The sequence below is a fragment of the Oryzias latipes genome, chromosome 11 (genome assembly GCF_053564925.1).
Source record: "Oryzias latipes strain Hd-rR chromosome 11, Olatipes_Hd-rR_3.1".
Lineage (NCBI taxonomy): Eukaryota > Metazoa > Chordata > Actinopteri > Beloniformes > Adrianichthyidae > Oryzias > Oryzias latipes.
The window spans coordinates 5,822,730-5,836,354 of NC_136247.1; the positions used below are offsets into that span (position 1 = coordinate 5,822,730).

At 39.3% G+C, this 13,625-nt stretch overlaps 2 protein-coding genes across 2 annotated transcripts; both read right to left on the reverse strand.

Moving 5' to 3' along the window:
• Positions 1-7,193: 7,193 nt before the first annotated feature.
• fabp4a (fatty acid binding protein 4a) lies at positions 7,194-8,325 on the reverse strand. The gene is made up of 4 exons (XM_023960179.2): positions 8,141-8,325; positions 7,718-7,893; positions 7,516-7,617; positions 7,194-7,423 (listed from the first exon to the last, which is right to left on the reverse strand). Exons 1-4 carry the CDS (start codon positions 8,211-8,213, stop codon positions 7,370-7,372), a joined length of 405 nt encoding a protein of 134 aa, XP_023815947.1. The 5' UTR covers positions 8,214-8,325; the 3' UTR covers positions 7,194-7,369.
• Positions 8,326-9,900: 1,575 nt separating this feature from the next.
• On the reverse strand, positions 9,901-13,437 carry mrpl53 (mitochondrial ribosomal protein L53). The gene is made up of 3 exons (XM_004074237.5): positions 13,279-13,437; positions 12,190-12,302; positions 9,901-10,092 (listed from the first exon to the last, which is right to left on the reverse strand). Exons 1-3 carry the CDS (start codon positions 13,371-13,373, stop codon positions 9,974-9,976), a joined length of 327 nt encoding a protein of 108 aa, XP_004074285.3. The 5' UTR covers positions 13,374-13,437; the 3' UTR covers positions 9,901-9,973.
• Between the last annotated feature and the right edge of the window lie 188 nt (positions 13,438-13,625).

Genomic DNA, 13,625 nt, shown 5'->3' on the forward strand with positions numbered 1-13,625 from the left:
AAACTGAAGGTTGGACAGACAAACAGTAAAATCTGACCTTTCAGAAATCAGCAATGTTCAGCCATCCACCTGCAAGGGGAAGGTCGCCGTGGGTGGGTTTGTCTGCGACGGCATACTTACGGCGAAAGGAACAACAACAAAGCGTTGTTTTTTCTTAACATTTTATCCGAGTAAATTCTCTGAATTCCCGCTGATTTCTGCTGCTACAGACAGGACAGCTGTCTGCCACAACAAGGCAAATCTGCCTTCCTGTCCAGGACTGTGGTGTCTGCAGCCATGCCTCAACACAGCTCCAGGACCTCTTATAGGGTCGTGCAACAGGATTTGGTTTCTCCTGAGGCTAAAATACTCAGGCTTGTGAATAAAAAAAGTCAGATGTGTTGAAACCGTAAACAGACTCATTTCAAAGCAAAGCCTGTCACTTTATTGACCTAAGACAAGGTTGAATTACTGCTTTTTGAGCTCTCAGCTGTTTTTATTGTTGTTTTAAACATAAAAAGCAACAGCAAAAGTTCAAAGTTACACTTTTCCCCCATAAACTATCGAATTAAGCAGCAGTTAAATCTCAATAAGGTCCTGAAACCAGATTATGTTCCGTAGACAAACAATGGAGGTCAATCGATTTATTGACTTTTTCTAAATTCCATACAGTCGGCGTCTTTTCTGGCTCTCAGCTTTTCCACTTGACTTAGTCACTTATTAAGATAATTACTAAACAGAAAATTGAACGCAAAAACAACTTTTAGGAGCTGTAATATTAATCTATTGCTCTCCAACTTTGAACAGGTTCTGGTGTTTAATGTGGTCCATATTTGCCCCTTTTTTATATGTATTGAATAATCAGAAGCTCAGTTTAGATAAGATCAGAATTAATTAATATTTTCTTTTAAAAACACACTAAAATATATTTTCTCTGACTTCACATGGTGCTGGATGTTCAAAGTTGGACACACAGGTTCACTCAAATGAGACTAAAAAAACAAAATTTGGGGTTTAGTTTCCAAGATTTGACTGCATTGTTTAGAGAAGCACCCAGATAACTTTTTGATCTACTGTAAAAGCGTTCCCAGTGTTTTTTTAGACTACGCTGTTTTATTAGAATTCCACCTCTGAGTGCATCGAAAATGGTGAGCAACATTGGAGCTAACCAGCCGTACAGTTTTAAGCCAGATGCCACGTCAGGCGAGGAAAACAAAGACATACATGGATCTACACTCGTGGAGCTTCTGGCCCACTGGCTGTAGATTTTATGCAACAACTAGAAGCTTTTTCAAACTGGATTTTATTTTGTCTGCACCTGAATCACAAGAATTTGATTATATAAATTCCCAGAAATGCAAATTTTAGCTGACATTTGATTATATGAGTCCTCCATTATTAGAAAAATCCTGCAAGAGAATGTCAGAAACACCAAGAATACCATTTCCATCAGAGAGGGTCTTTAAAGCTTGTGCTCTTCCCGCAGGAAGTCGTCCCGCAGGGGGGTCAGAAACCACTCTGGAGCCAGTTTCAGCTCTCACTGTACACTTCCAACAACTCCTCATGAGAACAAAGAGGGGCCGCATTACTTCCCCTCCACTTTAAGACACTTCTAATTGTGATGAGGAGACACACAAACACGTCTAGTTCAAAGATCACCTCAGTCACCTCTGCTCTCCCTCTCTTAATATCGCCTCAACCAGATTACAGATCACATGATCTGTCACACAGCAGTTGGGGAGGGGGGGTTAAACCACTGTGGAGACCATATCTGCACCTTTAAACCTTCTGACGGCCATTTCTTCATTGGTTTTCTGAGCAGAAAACCCACAAAAGAAAAAGACACGGCCATGCAGCAGAGCTAGAATGCACATAAAAGGCCTCTCTGGGTGGGGGACAACCATTGTGTAAGGTAGTCTCACTTTAAAGATCTCCAGCATCCTTCCTCCACATGGGCTTCTGAGTCTGTAGCAGGGGCCCCTCTGCTGCTAAACTCTGACAGGAACTCCTGCTGGGAAAACTGGGAAAACAGAGATTCTTTGTGAAACTCTCAAAAACAAAAAAGTTTTTTTTTCCTTTTGCAACCTACATAGCCCCTCTGAAGTTAGATTTTGAGCTCCAGGTGCACGCTCTGCTTTGCAAGAACAATACTGAAACTCCCACTTTGTTTTTACTAGTTAGTAAAGCTGCATCAGTCACTTGTAGTGCTACATATAAAACGACAAAAATGAAAAAGAAAACAACTCTCAAGAACTTAATATGTGGCACAAAAAAACGTAAATCAAAACACAATTCGTGAGAGTAGTAGTTCAGAAAAAAAAAAGTTTATTTTTCTCAATTTATTTTCCAAAATATTTTTCTGAGCTTACTAAAAAAATACAAATATATATGAAGAACCTTTTTTTTAATGCACCTCTGATAGCTCTATGTACACTCACAGGAAGCTCTTGTAAATTATGATCCAGTGGATTTAGTTTTAAATTCTAGATCAGAATAGAGTAGAGTAAAGCAGAGTAGAGCAGAGTAGAGTAGAGTAGAGTAGAATAAAACAAAATACTACTTTGGATTTTATTTGTTTGTTTAGGAGCATATTTTAGCATATACGATTAAAATTGCATTAAATGTGTTTAAAATTGCATTTCTAATTTTTTTTGTATTAAATTGTTGTGAATCAGGAGCAAATGAAAAAATGCTGTAGGAAAAAGAGATTTTTCGTTACGTAGAAAATTCGCTGGGCGGGCCTCAAACTCCCTGCAGATTTCTGCAGCCAGTTGTTGACGACTAGACCTGTGTACGTCTTCATTTTCATTGCCTGAGCTGGAATCTGTATGACTGGAATGGTCCAGTATTGCTCCCCCTTTTTGTTGCACCAATAATGTTAGGTTTGGGGTGTGAGTGGCTGTAAGCTATAGCATGAGAGCCCATAATAGGATAACTCTCAGGAACGGAGAGGGTTAGAGGGGTGCTCCGCGCCAGCGTTCCCACCCACAACCCAGAGGTGAATTTCTGATGAACTCCTGCAGAAATCGTGTCCTAGATGAATGACACCGTTTTTTTTTTTTTGTGGCTAGAAGGCTTTGAAAATAGATCAAAAGAGGATCAGAATGGGACTTTAACATCATAAACTTGCTGGAGTTCTAAGGAGAACGCACCAGTTACAGGAAAAATCCAATAATAGGAAGATGCAACGCAACAAATGAAAATTTTAAGATTGGTCAATGATGTTTGCTAAAAGAACCGTTACACAGTCCAGTAAAATTTCTGATGAAGCTGAATCAAATTAAAGGCGGGACTGCGCTCACAAGCAAGAAGATATACACGCTTTGGAGTTTTGTGCTATCCCAGGCCACAGCTTGCCCAACACCCAAGCTCTTGTTGATGAAATCAAAATTGGACTTTACTGTGTCTGACTTACAAGGATCAGTGAGGAAAAAATGTCGTTGCATAGCAACCAGCCTCTCCTGCTGCTCTGCCGGGCCTCATCAGACATAGTTCTGTTCCGCTGCTCAGTTGCTCCAGGGACGGTCTTGCATCAACCTGCATGCCATTCTGATCCTGCCAAAAGTAGGTGAGATGAAACTACTGTGTTTGCGGGGAATGTGGGGGCACTTTTCAGAAAAGATCCATGAAGGCAGGTTGAGGCTGACTTCAAGGCCAAAACCACCCTTCATCAGAAACACCCAGTGAGAGAAAAACACTGAAATGCTGTGGACCTACTGTGAATAGCTCATAATATCTCCTATCTAATGATTGCTCCCATATTGCCCATATTTCTTTCTTTTTTCCTATTCAAAATGAACCCAGGAAAACCATTACTGGTACACAATTTATAATCAGTGTTTTTTTTGTAAAATTTTGAGTTTGTTATCATCAACAACATTTGGAATCCTGATCTCCAATTACAAAATGATTACGAAACAATATTTAGCCAAATTCAAAATTGCTCTCCAAAAACTTGCCTCTGCTGAAAAACTCCTCAAACAAGAATAATGAAAAGAACAGCACCTCTTTTAATAAAAAAATTAAAGAGTAAATCTCATATCAGTTGTTAGGCATGGTGGTGGAGGGTTAATAATTTGGAAATGTTTAACAGCTATATTTTTCCTCTAATTTGACTGATTCAGTACAGGAACATGAGGCTGCTGTTTTAATGAAACACTTGAGCTATGTTCACACCGGGCACGTGATTCGCGTTCAAAATCGTGTGGCAGGAGTCGAGCCTCTGTCTCCCCCTCTGACCACTAGAGGGAACCAGAAAATTCTGGATCCTGAATATTAACCTTCATCTGCTCCCAGTCATGTCACTACACCTCCCATCAGCCATCGCTCATTGTTCCCGGACAGCTGCTCTGCATTCAGCAATCACCGCAACTGTATTTAATCGAGCTTTATTTTTTTGTTTCCCTTCGTGTGTTTAGACCTTTGCCTGTTTGACTACATTTTTACATGTTGCCCCGCCCTTGTCCAGTTTGTTCTCACCTAGATGTTAACTGACAGGCTTGTTTGCTCCTTTCAAGTAGTGTATGTGTTTGTTAATAAACACAGTTGCATTTGGATCCAAAGCCTCCTCCTCTTCGTCACAGCTTGGTCCTAAACCTGCATTTAGCTCATGGCGTTCACACTGAAGGAGCAGGGAGGGGCTTCTTTTTTTCTCTCTCTACTGTTTAGTAGCGCATATGTCCTAGCTTCGAAAGAGGCTTGTTCTGAAGTGTCGACGCGGCGCAAATCTAGTTCCAGGCTTTTTCTTTTACAGCTTCCAATACATGAAGGACTTGGTGTCATTTTATTTCAGCCGGGCACAAACCACAATTATTCATTTCTCCTCCGTGATCAATTTTCAAATCGTTAGCACTTCCATGAATTGAAAGGGTTGCCATTCATACGTCACTACATAATGCGAATCCGTTGTTGGTCAAAGTGGTTTAACTTTCAATACGCGTTCAATGGACATGCGTTTTGTACGTAGAACTTGAAAACGTGCATAGGTACACATGAACATGAGAGTTGTGAACGCGGAAGCCCGAAATACACATGTGCGCACGCTTGCAAAGACTTTTCATTGGAAGTGGCGGTTTGCGTTGCCGAGGGTGGCGTGAACGAAGCTTAACACACAATTGAAATGATTTCTAGTCAAATGTTCAAACTTCACAAGCTGATGAGACATCCCAGCTTATTTTTTGTCTCTAAAGGACAATCTTTTCAAGTTGCATTTGCTATTTTTTAATCTAACATCAAAGACACAACCAAAGCCCTATTAGGTTATCTGCCTAATTATGTGTATCCAGAGTGCTATCAACACTTTCCTCACATCTGAAAAACAGCTAAGTAGGCCGGGACTCAGTTCTTTGTTTTGTAAAAGACCTCAGTGATAATGAAATTTTAGCAGTGCTGATACAACACAGAATACTGTTTATTTTATACTATCAAACATGTACTTCAACATTCCTTAGCTATCACCAGTTTTTCAGTGATAAGGCGCAAAAACAGAAACAAAATAAGCTTCTTCTGACTGAGCATTGGTTGTCCAGTAAGAGTCAAAGGTCATACATATAGTGTAAGAGCTGCAGCTCATATAGTATATGATGCATCCTTAGCTCCATCGAGGCACTTGAACATGAATTGTGTTTGAAGGTTTAAGTTAAGACCAGGCCGAGAACAAGCAGAGGAAGGGTGTCAACGCTGCATCTGAAGTGGAGCTTTCCAGATGTTTTGCAAAGGATGTGAGTTCATTCTTCAAAAGTCTGAAAGCCTCTTGTGACACAAAACATCCCGAGTGTCATCCATATTTGTTTGTCTAGCGGTCATGAGAACATGTGCTGGAAGCGGAGCACTGAGCCGCTTTGTAGTCAGATTTATTTTACACAGTTTGCTCACAAACTGCTTTCTGATCACTAAAACTAATCTGTTCGTCAACGTTTCTCCCAGAAAACTGCAGGCAGTGTAGGTCCTCTCTCATCATTTAGAGTTTCTGCCTTTATGCTGCCTTTAGTGTTTATAATGTGTACAGATTAAAATCAAATTAGATGTTCAGCCACTTGCCAAAAACAATGCTTCAACTGCTTCAAGATGTTCCAAGAGCTGCCTTTCAAACTCCAGTGTGCTGTGCTTAATTGGCAATGCTGTGGACAATTCCTGCAAGATGTCGGAGATGAAAAGATGGAGGTGGGGATGCGTCGTTCCCTGCAGTTATGCAAACAAAGTGATGTGGACGCCTGTGGATTGTTAAACACGGCACCTGTAAGTCGATCCTCTGCAGATGGCCTTTTGGGGCGCTTAGCGTTGTGCTCACACAATCGGCATGAGTCTGGATCGTAAAGAGCACAATGTGGGAATGGGGTCAGGATTTGGTTTTTGCTTAGATGCAAAGAAGTCAGGAGTTGAACAATGAAATTGGAAGTTTGTTTAAAAAGTGCAATTTCATGCATGCATTTGGGCTTTTTTTTTTTTTTTTTTTACTATTTGCAGCTCTATTGTCCTGATGATGCAGAACAAATGTTTTTATAACACGTGGGCTATGTTTCCTCTAGGACCACTTTTTCCACACCGAATTCCTGCTCTACACGTTTAGAACCAAAATACTTTAGTTCTTAAAATCAAAGTCATTTATACTTGCAAAGAGGCCAATTTAAAGATTGCTGAAATCTGAAGGATTGAACTGCTGAACTGTCAATAGTAACCAAAGTTCATGTTCTCATGCATTTGACCTTTCCTTAAGTTCATATTGAAAACTTCCCCTTTTCCAGTTCCATTGTCCAGCCAGAGTGGAACTTAAATTCCACCTGGTTCAGCTGTTTTGGCCATTAGGTCTAATCAGTAACAAGTCTCCCTTTCCTGTCATGGGAAAGTGGTCAAGAATCTTGCACAAAAACTTGATCGGGGGCCAATGGGTGGGGGACAGATGCAACCATGAGCCAACTCTGCATGTAGTTCACAGCCGTCGTACATGTACTGTGGGAAATACTGCATCGTCCAAAAGAAAAATGGAAAACAAACCCATGACCATTTTGGGGAGGAAAAAAAAAAAAAAAAAAAACCCTCCCTGTGAGGTCACATTCAGGCTCCTCACAGCTTTGCAGAAGAGTATTGCTTTTAAACCAAGGTGGGCTCTGGAGGCCAGTCACATGCTTTCCAAGTTTAAGACTTAGAAAAGTTTTACATTTAGAAATCCAAGAAAACGCTCCCCAGCTTCTCAAGAAGACACTTTTTCCAGAGAGAAAAATCATGCTTTTTATTCACAATAATTTCAAGTGCAGCTGAACAGGACATGTTTAACAGAGGCACAAAATCCTGACTTTGGTAACAAAGGAATACTTTCAGAGTAAAACATTCCTCAGTTTGGCATCTCGCTCATTGAACTGAGCCCGTCATCCTCCAGTCAGAGTGAGTGTCTTCATGCCTCCTTGACATACGTCCTCACCGCCACCACATCTCCCATAATGCATTTCTGTGGAGAATTGAAACATTTCGTATGTGTGAGAAATATTTTCAGGGATATTTTTTTTTAAACATGCAAATGGAAAAAAAAAAAATTCTCACCGCTATCAATTTTCCATCAGAGATCTCCCTCTCAATACTCGTCTCCTTCCCGTCCCAGCTCTGTTTCTGCACAAGCTTGCCGTTGTCCAGCGTGATCACGGTCTGCGGGGCAGAAGAAGCGGAGAAACGGTCAGTTCCAGCACACTCCCACCCCACGTCGCTCCCACCGCTCGCGGCGTCCGCCTCGCGCGCCACCACCCACCGTGGTCTTCCTGTCGTCCGCGGTGGTCTCCTCGAAGGGCTCGTTGAGCTTGAACTTGACCTCGGTGGTTTTGAAGGTGCTCTGGGACTTCATGGAGATGGTGCCCTGGTCCTCGATGCTCACCACGAGGTTGGGTTTGGTGCGGTTTCCCACCTGCCGAGTTGCAAATCCTACACCTGTGCCGGAACGAAGGGGGGGGGGGGGGGGGGGGGTGGGGAAGAAAAAAAAAAAGTTAACTGTTACTAATGACAAAAAAAATAAAAAAAGTTAAATCAAATTTGAAAAAAAAAAAAAAAAAAAAAAACCTACAAAAACGCATTTCTCCTAAAATTAGCTTTTTAAAAAAAAAAAAAAAAAAAAATTCCACTTTCGTTCATTTATTAAAGCTTAGTCTCTGTATCTCAACCCGATGACTCCTCTTACCAATTGCCTTCATGTAGTCGTCAAAGTTCTCGCTGGAAATCATTTTCCAAGTTCCAACAAACTTTTCAGCCATTTTCCGTTGCTTCTCGATGGACCAAAAGGAAAGGGGAAAAATAAAGATGCCAACAAACTCCTTATTCTAAATTAGTTTTTTAGGTCAGTTTGTGTGCAGAACAGTAGTTGCTGGGTGTTTTTAAAGGACCAGTCCACTTTTTTCTGAGGGAGAAACTGCATGTGTGGCCAATCACGGACGTCTACGTCACATCCTAATCATTTAATTCCCGCCTCCAATTACTCTAGTTATCAGCAGGTTGTGTGATTGGTCAAACGCTTCTCAGGCAACAACTTCTTTTTTGTAAATTTGGTTTCACTTGATAAAACAATCATTTTTTACATGTTTGTGTTCATTTTTCATAGTTGAGTTTTGGGTGACTGCAGGATTTTGGAAAGAAAATATAAAGAAATTAACAAATCTTTGGAGTAAAACCACTAATTAAAAAAAAATAGAGAAAATAGGGAACAGCAATAGTAAAAAAAATGAATAAAAAGTTTGCATTAATGTAAAAATCACGTTTTACTTGTTTTGTCCTTTACAGCTCAACACAATTCCAACACACCTGTTACAGCAGGTGTGTTGCACCTCATCTGGGCAAATCTGATTGGTCCTAAAAGGCAGATTTGCCTCCAAATTCATAACCTAGCCTAGCACAGAATTGAAACAGGAATTGAGTATTTTTTAAACTTACAGTGATGTTAAGAAGTGACCTCTTAGGCCAGGTATTTGTTTTTTTGTGTGTTTCTTGTCACCTAAAGAATTCCTGTATCGAGGCTTCTTAGTAGAGGTGATTCGTGTTTCGAAAAACAATGTAAAATTCAAAATCAACTATATTTACAAAGCACTTTTCCTGTTACAGAACACCTACGACTTTAAATAAATAAATACAAGTAAAAAATAGTTACTAAAAGTCCCCCAACACACATAATATTGTAGAAAAAGTGCATTAAATCATACTAAAACCAGGGGAAAGGGAAAAACCTCCTCAAGGTAAGCTAGAGAGAGAAGTTTTCTGTTTGTTCTTAAAAACATTCACAGTGGAAGAAACCCTCACATCCTCAGGCCGGCCGTTCCACAGATGAGGCCCACGGTGCAGGAATGTGGTGGGTTTTTGTTCTGACCTTGGGGACCACCAGCACCTGAGGGCTCCGGGACGGTCATCAACTAAAAGCCTTTCTGAATAAAATGAAGGTCCTGTTCCAATGAAGACATTTATATACTAATAAAAAGCATTTTAAATTGATCCTAAGCCTGACTGGAAGCCAGTGCAAAAAGGTCATAGCAGACTTAAAGAAGCATTTCTGAAAGGCAGAAAGAAAAAACTAGTATCATGAAAGCACATACAAACAAGACTTCTAAAATCTGGATTCATTCTTAGGTAGGATTTTTTTGCTAAATGCTAAAAATCTAACTTGCTGATGAAAAAAGACTTCCAAGTGGCATTTTTGTGGGGGAAAGTTGTGTTGTTGCATGGAAACCTTTGCTCTGAATGACATGTCTCCCACTCAGACCTCAGGCATCCTGCAGGAACTGACTGCAAAACGCATTTGGATTGGATTGGATTCAAGATTTGAATAATAAATGCTGGCAAAGTGTCCTCTGAACTTTTTAACTTGGAACATTACAAAAGAGATCACTGTTCCAGTGATGAGATGGCTAAAAAAAAAACAAAAAAAAAAGAAGAAATCTAGCATGAAGCAACATATTTGTGCAACAACTTAGTTTTTTTATTGTACATGTATAAATACAAACAACTTCCTGCGTCAACAGGCGTGTGGTCATTTCTTTCCTCCACCTATTGTCTGTGTGTCCTTGGCTGTGCAGCGGGACTGGAACGCACTCAGCATTTCAGCGCTGGTCAACTTTGCTCCCTTCATCAGCAGTCTCTCTCCATCCACTAAAAGAAAAAAGAAGACATAATAAGATGAGTCACATTGAAACAATGTGTGAGGAGTTCAGGGGTGGAAAGTTAACTTTGAGCAAAAGTCAAGTAGCCCACTGCCAGACTCATCAGCTTCATTTTCCTTCTCAACTTTGACATACATGCATGCTTCTGCTAAACGTTGTGTGACCAATCATTTCAGTAGCATGTCAAGCACTAAACACATGGTGAAACTCTGTGAAGTGTCAGTGTATTCAGACTAAACAGGTTGTTTTCCAGCCTCTCCAGTCACATAAATGGTATTAATTGAAAGTGGGTGATATCCACTCTGGAAAAAAGAAAAGGATTTGTCAGATTCTTGTTGCTGTTCTGCTTAAAGAAGATGAACAGTCTGTCATAATCATCAAAGATGCACTTCAACTGTGTGAGACAGAATGTTAAAAAAAAGAATCACGTTTTCAAGAAATATTTTGTTTTATAATGGGACAGAAAATAAGGAATTGAACAAATTTGAAAACACTTTTTGTAACCCTGTAGCTGCTTTTTTCTTTGGGGGGGGCGGGTCCATTCTTCCATGCAGATCTTCTCAACAGCTGGGATGTTTTGGGGCTGTTGCTGGAAAACAAACATTTTGAATTCCCTTCACAGATTCTCTGTTGGATTGAGGTCCAGACACTGGCTAGATAGACTACCCCAGAACCTTGAAATGATTTCTATGTAGACTCTCCTTTGTTGCCACTTGGGATGCAACTCAGCGTTCTTCCACCTTCAAACAAGGTGAGTGGAGTATAGCTTTGTTTTGGTCTTATCACACCATTCCCGCAAGTCAGCGATCTTTGCTTCTTCAATTTTCCTATAACTGCCCCAACAGCTGATCTCTTCTCATCAACCTCTTTCCTTATTGTAGTCTTGTTTAGGTGAACATCCTTGTCCCTGGTGTCCTTCCACAGCTCTTTGGTCTCGGTGGAGCGGTCACAGTCCAACTGTTTAAGGGCGTGGACAGGTGTATTTTATACAGGTAACCAGTTCAAACAGGTGGCTTTAATACAGGTAACAAGTGGAGGATAGGAGTGATTTAATGGAGAAGCAACGGATCTGAGGGACAGAATTCTCAACTGTTTGTTCAAACACTTTTTTTTGCTCCTTTAAACAAATCACCTCTTGAAAAAAAAAACATTCAATGTGATTTCCTGGATGATTTTTCTACATTCTGCCTCATAGTTGTAGTGCATCTATGATGAACATTACAGGACTCTAATCTTTAAAGAAGGGACAACTTGCAGAATAAAATAGGGAAAGCAGGAAGTCCCTTGATAAAATTCAAAATTCAGAATTGTTTATTGGGCTTTAATTATTTTTTTCTTTGTAAAAACTCTGACTAACTTATGTTAGAAAGAGTCAAATCCGTGTTTTCTTTCTTTAACTTTGTACTTTATTTTATTACAACCTAAAATTGGAAATTCAGCTCCCACATTTAATTCAAAATTTCCTCCTTTTTCATAATTTTAGCTTCTATATCACAGATTTTCCCTCTTTTTCCCCCCAATTTGTAATTTTCTCATTCTAAAATATGACATTAATTTAAAAAGTTCTATCTTTATATTGACGTTTTGCCTTTTTTTCCTCTAAATGCCTCGAAAATAAGCAAAATACTGTTCCCTCACTTTGGATTTGTTTATAATATTCCCTTTTAAAACATATCAGGCTAAGTAGTCAACAAAGAAATAGTCAAACTGTTAGAAAATAATATAAATAAGTGAGGTTTCCTGTGATGAATAAAGCTTCTTACTTCTGCAAAATTCCATATTCACCTCTAAACCTACAGAAAACCGTCTGTAAAGTAAGGCTGGGTTGAGAAGTTCCAATATTGATTAAATTTGAGGATCCATTGTATTTTGTTCCTGCTTTAGGCAAAATGTCTGCTTTACTTTTTAGTTTTTATCTGTAAATCTTCATATTTTAGTAATAAATGACATAACCGTGTATGTGAAACAGTTTAAAACAAAATAGGTTTTTGGAAAAGACATGTCTACATAAAACATTAAAACCATTAACTTCAAATAAAGTTGAGTTGAGAATTTGTCTGCGAGCCTCACAGTCTTCCTCACACACCATAAGTGATGTCCACTACAGGTTCAGACTTGTCGTGTGTCACGATGGACGTCACCTCACAGTTCATGTTGGTTGCTCGCACCTTTTCTGAGCCCACCATGGCCAGAAACTCTCTGTGAAGTAAAAAAAAAAAACAGCAAGCAAAGAGCTTTTTATTCCACACATTTATGTAGTTATATTCATCAAAGCCAGTGTCAGATATTTAGGTGAGTGAAAGGCAAATATAAATATAATATATGATGTTGTTTGGGATGAAAACTGCATATAGTCTTTGCAATATTATTATTTAATGTGCAATTAAAAAAAAGCAACTCTCCTTTAAATACATCCTCAAATTCTCATTTATACAGAATATCTTAAACACATGAAGCATTTGACATGTTTAACAATCATGTGTAGTACTACTAATTATACAAATCCCTTGTTTTTCTTTCCTTTTTCAAATACATTTTATGCTATCTTTACTTATCAATGAACCCCTTATTTTATGATAAATGTTGATCCTTTCTTTGCTGCATTTAGAGTGCGGCATTCTGATTTTCTGATGGCTGTTTAGTCTGGTATTATTTGTACTGTGGTCTTTGATATCTTGGCTTGTAAATAAATACATTACTGTATTCTTCCTAGTATTCATTGTCTTCTAGTTTTTTGCACAACTTGGGGAGTCCGAGTGGGTGGAATTGGGGCTAATTTCTTAATAATAACTGTGATATTATCATTTCTGTTTAAGTCCCTTATCTTTTCATTGAGATAGTAGCAGAGATACTAACAAGTTTTTGTCTTTTCCGTAATACAACAGTAACTAACTAGTCATTTAAACAAAATATATTTTCCCAAACACATTTTAAGTCGATGGTTATTTTGAAATGTATTTCCAGAGCTGTACACAACATTTCGAATAGCATTTTGTATTTAATAAAACAAATATAACTTGTTTTCTGGGTATTTGATATTGGTGAGTGCTACTGCTAGCCTAGGCTATTCTGTTGTTGCTAACGACATTGTTGCTCCTTTCTCATAGATTGCATATTTTAAGACATTTTCAACAACACAACAACCCTCAAGCCGCACAACAAACTTTTGACCTACCGTGTGGACCGCACATTGGACTCAAAGGGACAAAATTGAACCGATATTTTCTTCACAGCCTTCAGAATCACAGCAGCTTTGCGGGGCGCCGCCATCTTTTCTGTGAACCATGACCTCTAACCTCTACAGGAGGCCGGAGCCTTATTTTTTTCACCACCAGAGGGCGCCACAGGAAAAGAAATGAACCCCCGAGTTGAATCCAGAAAACGAATGATGTGCCAATATTTCACAGTCAATAAATTATTCAGTTAAAAGCCGAGATCAGAATAGAATAGAATCTTTATTTATCCCTAAAGGAAATTTAATGTGGCAACCTGCTTGTTCCACAACACTATAGCACATCCCAT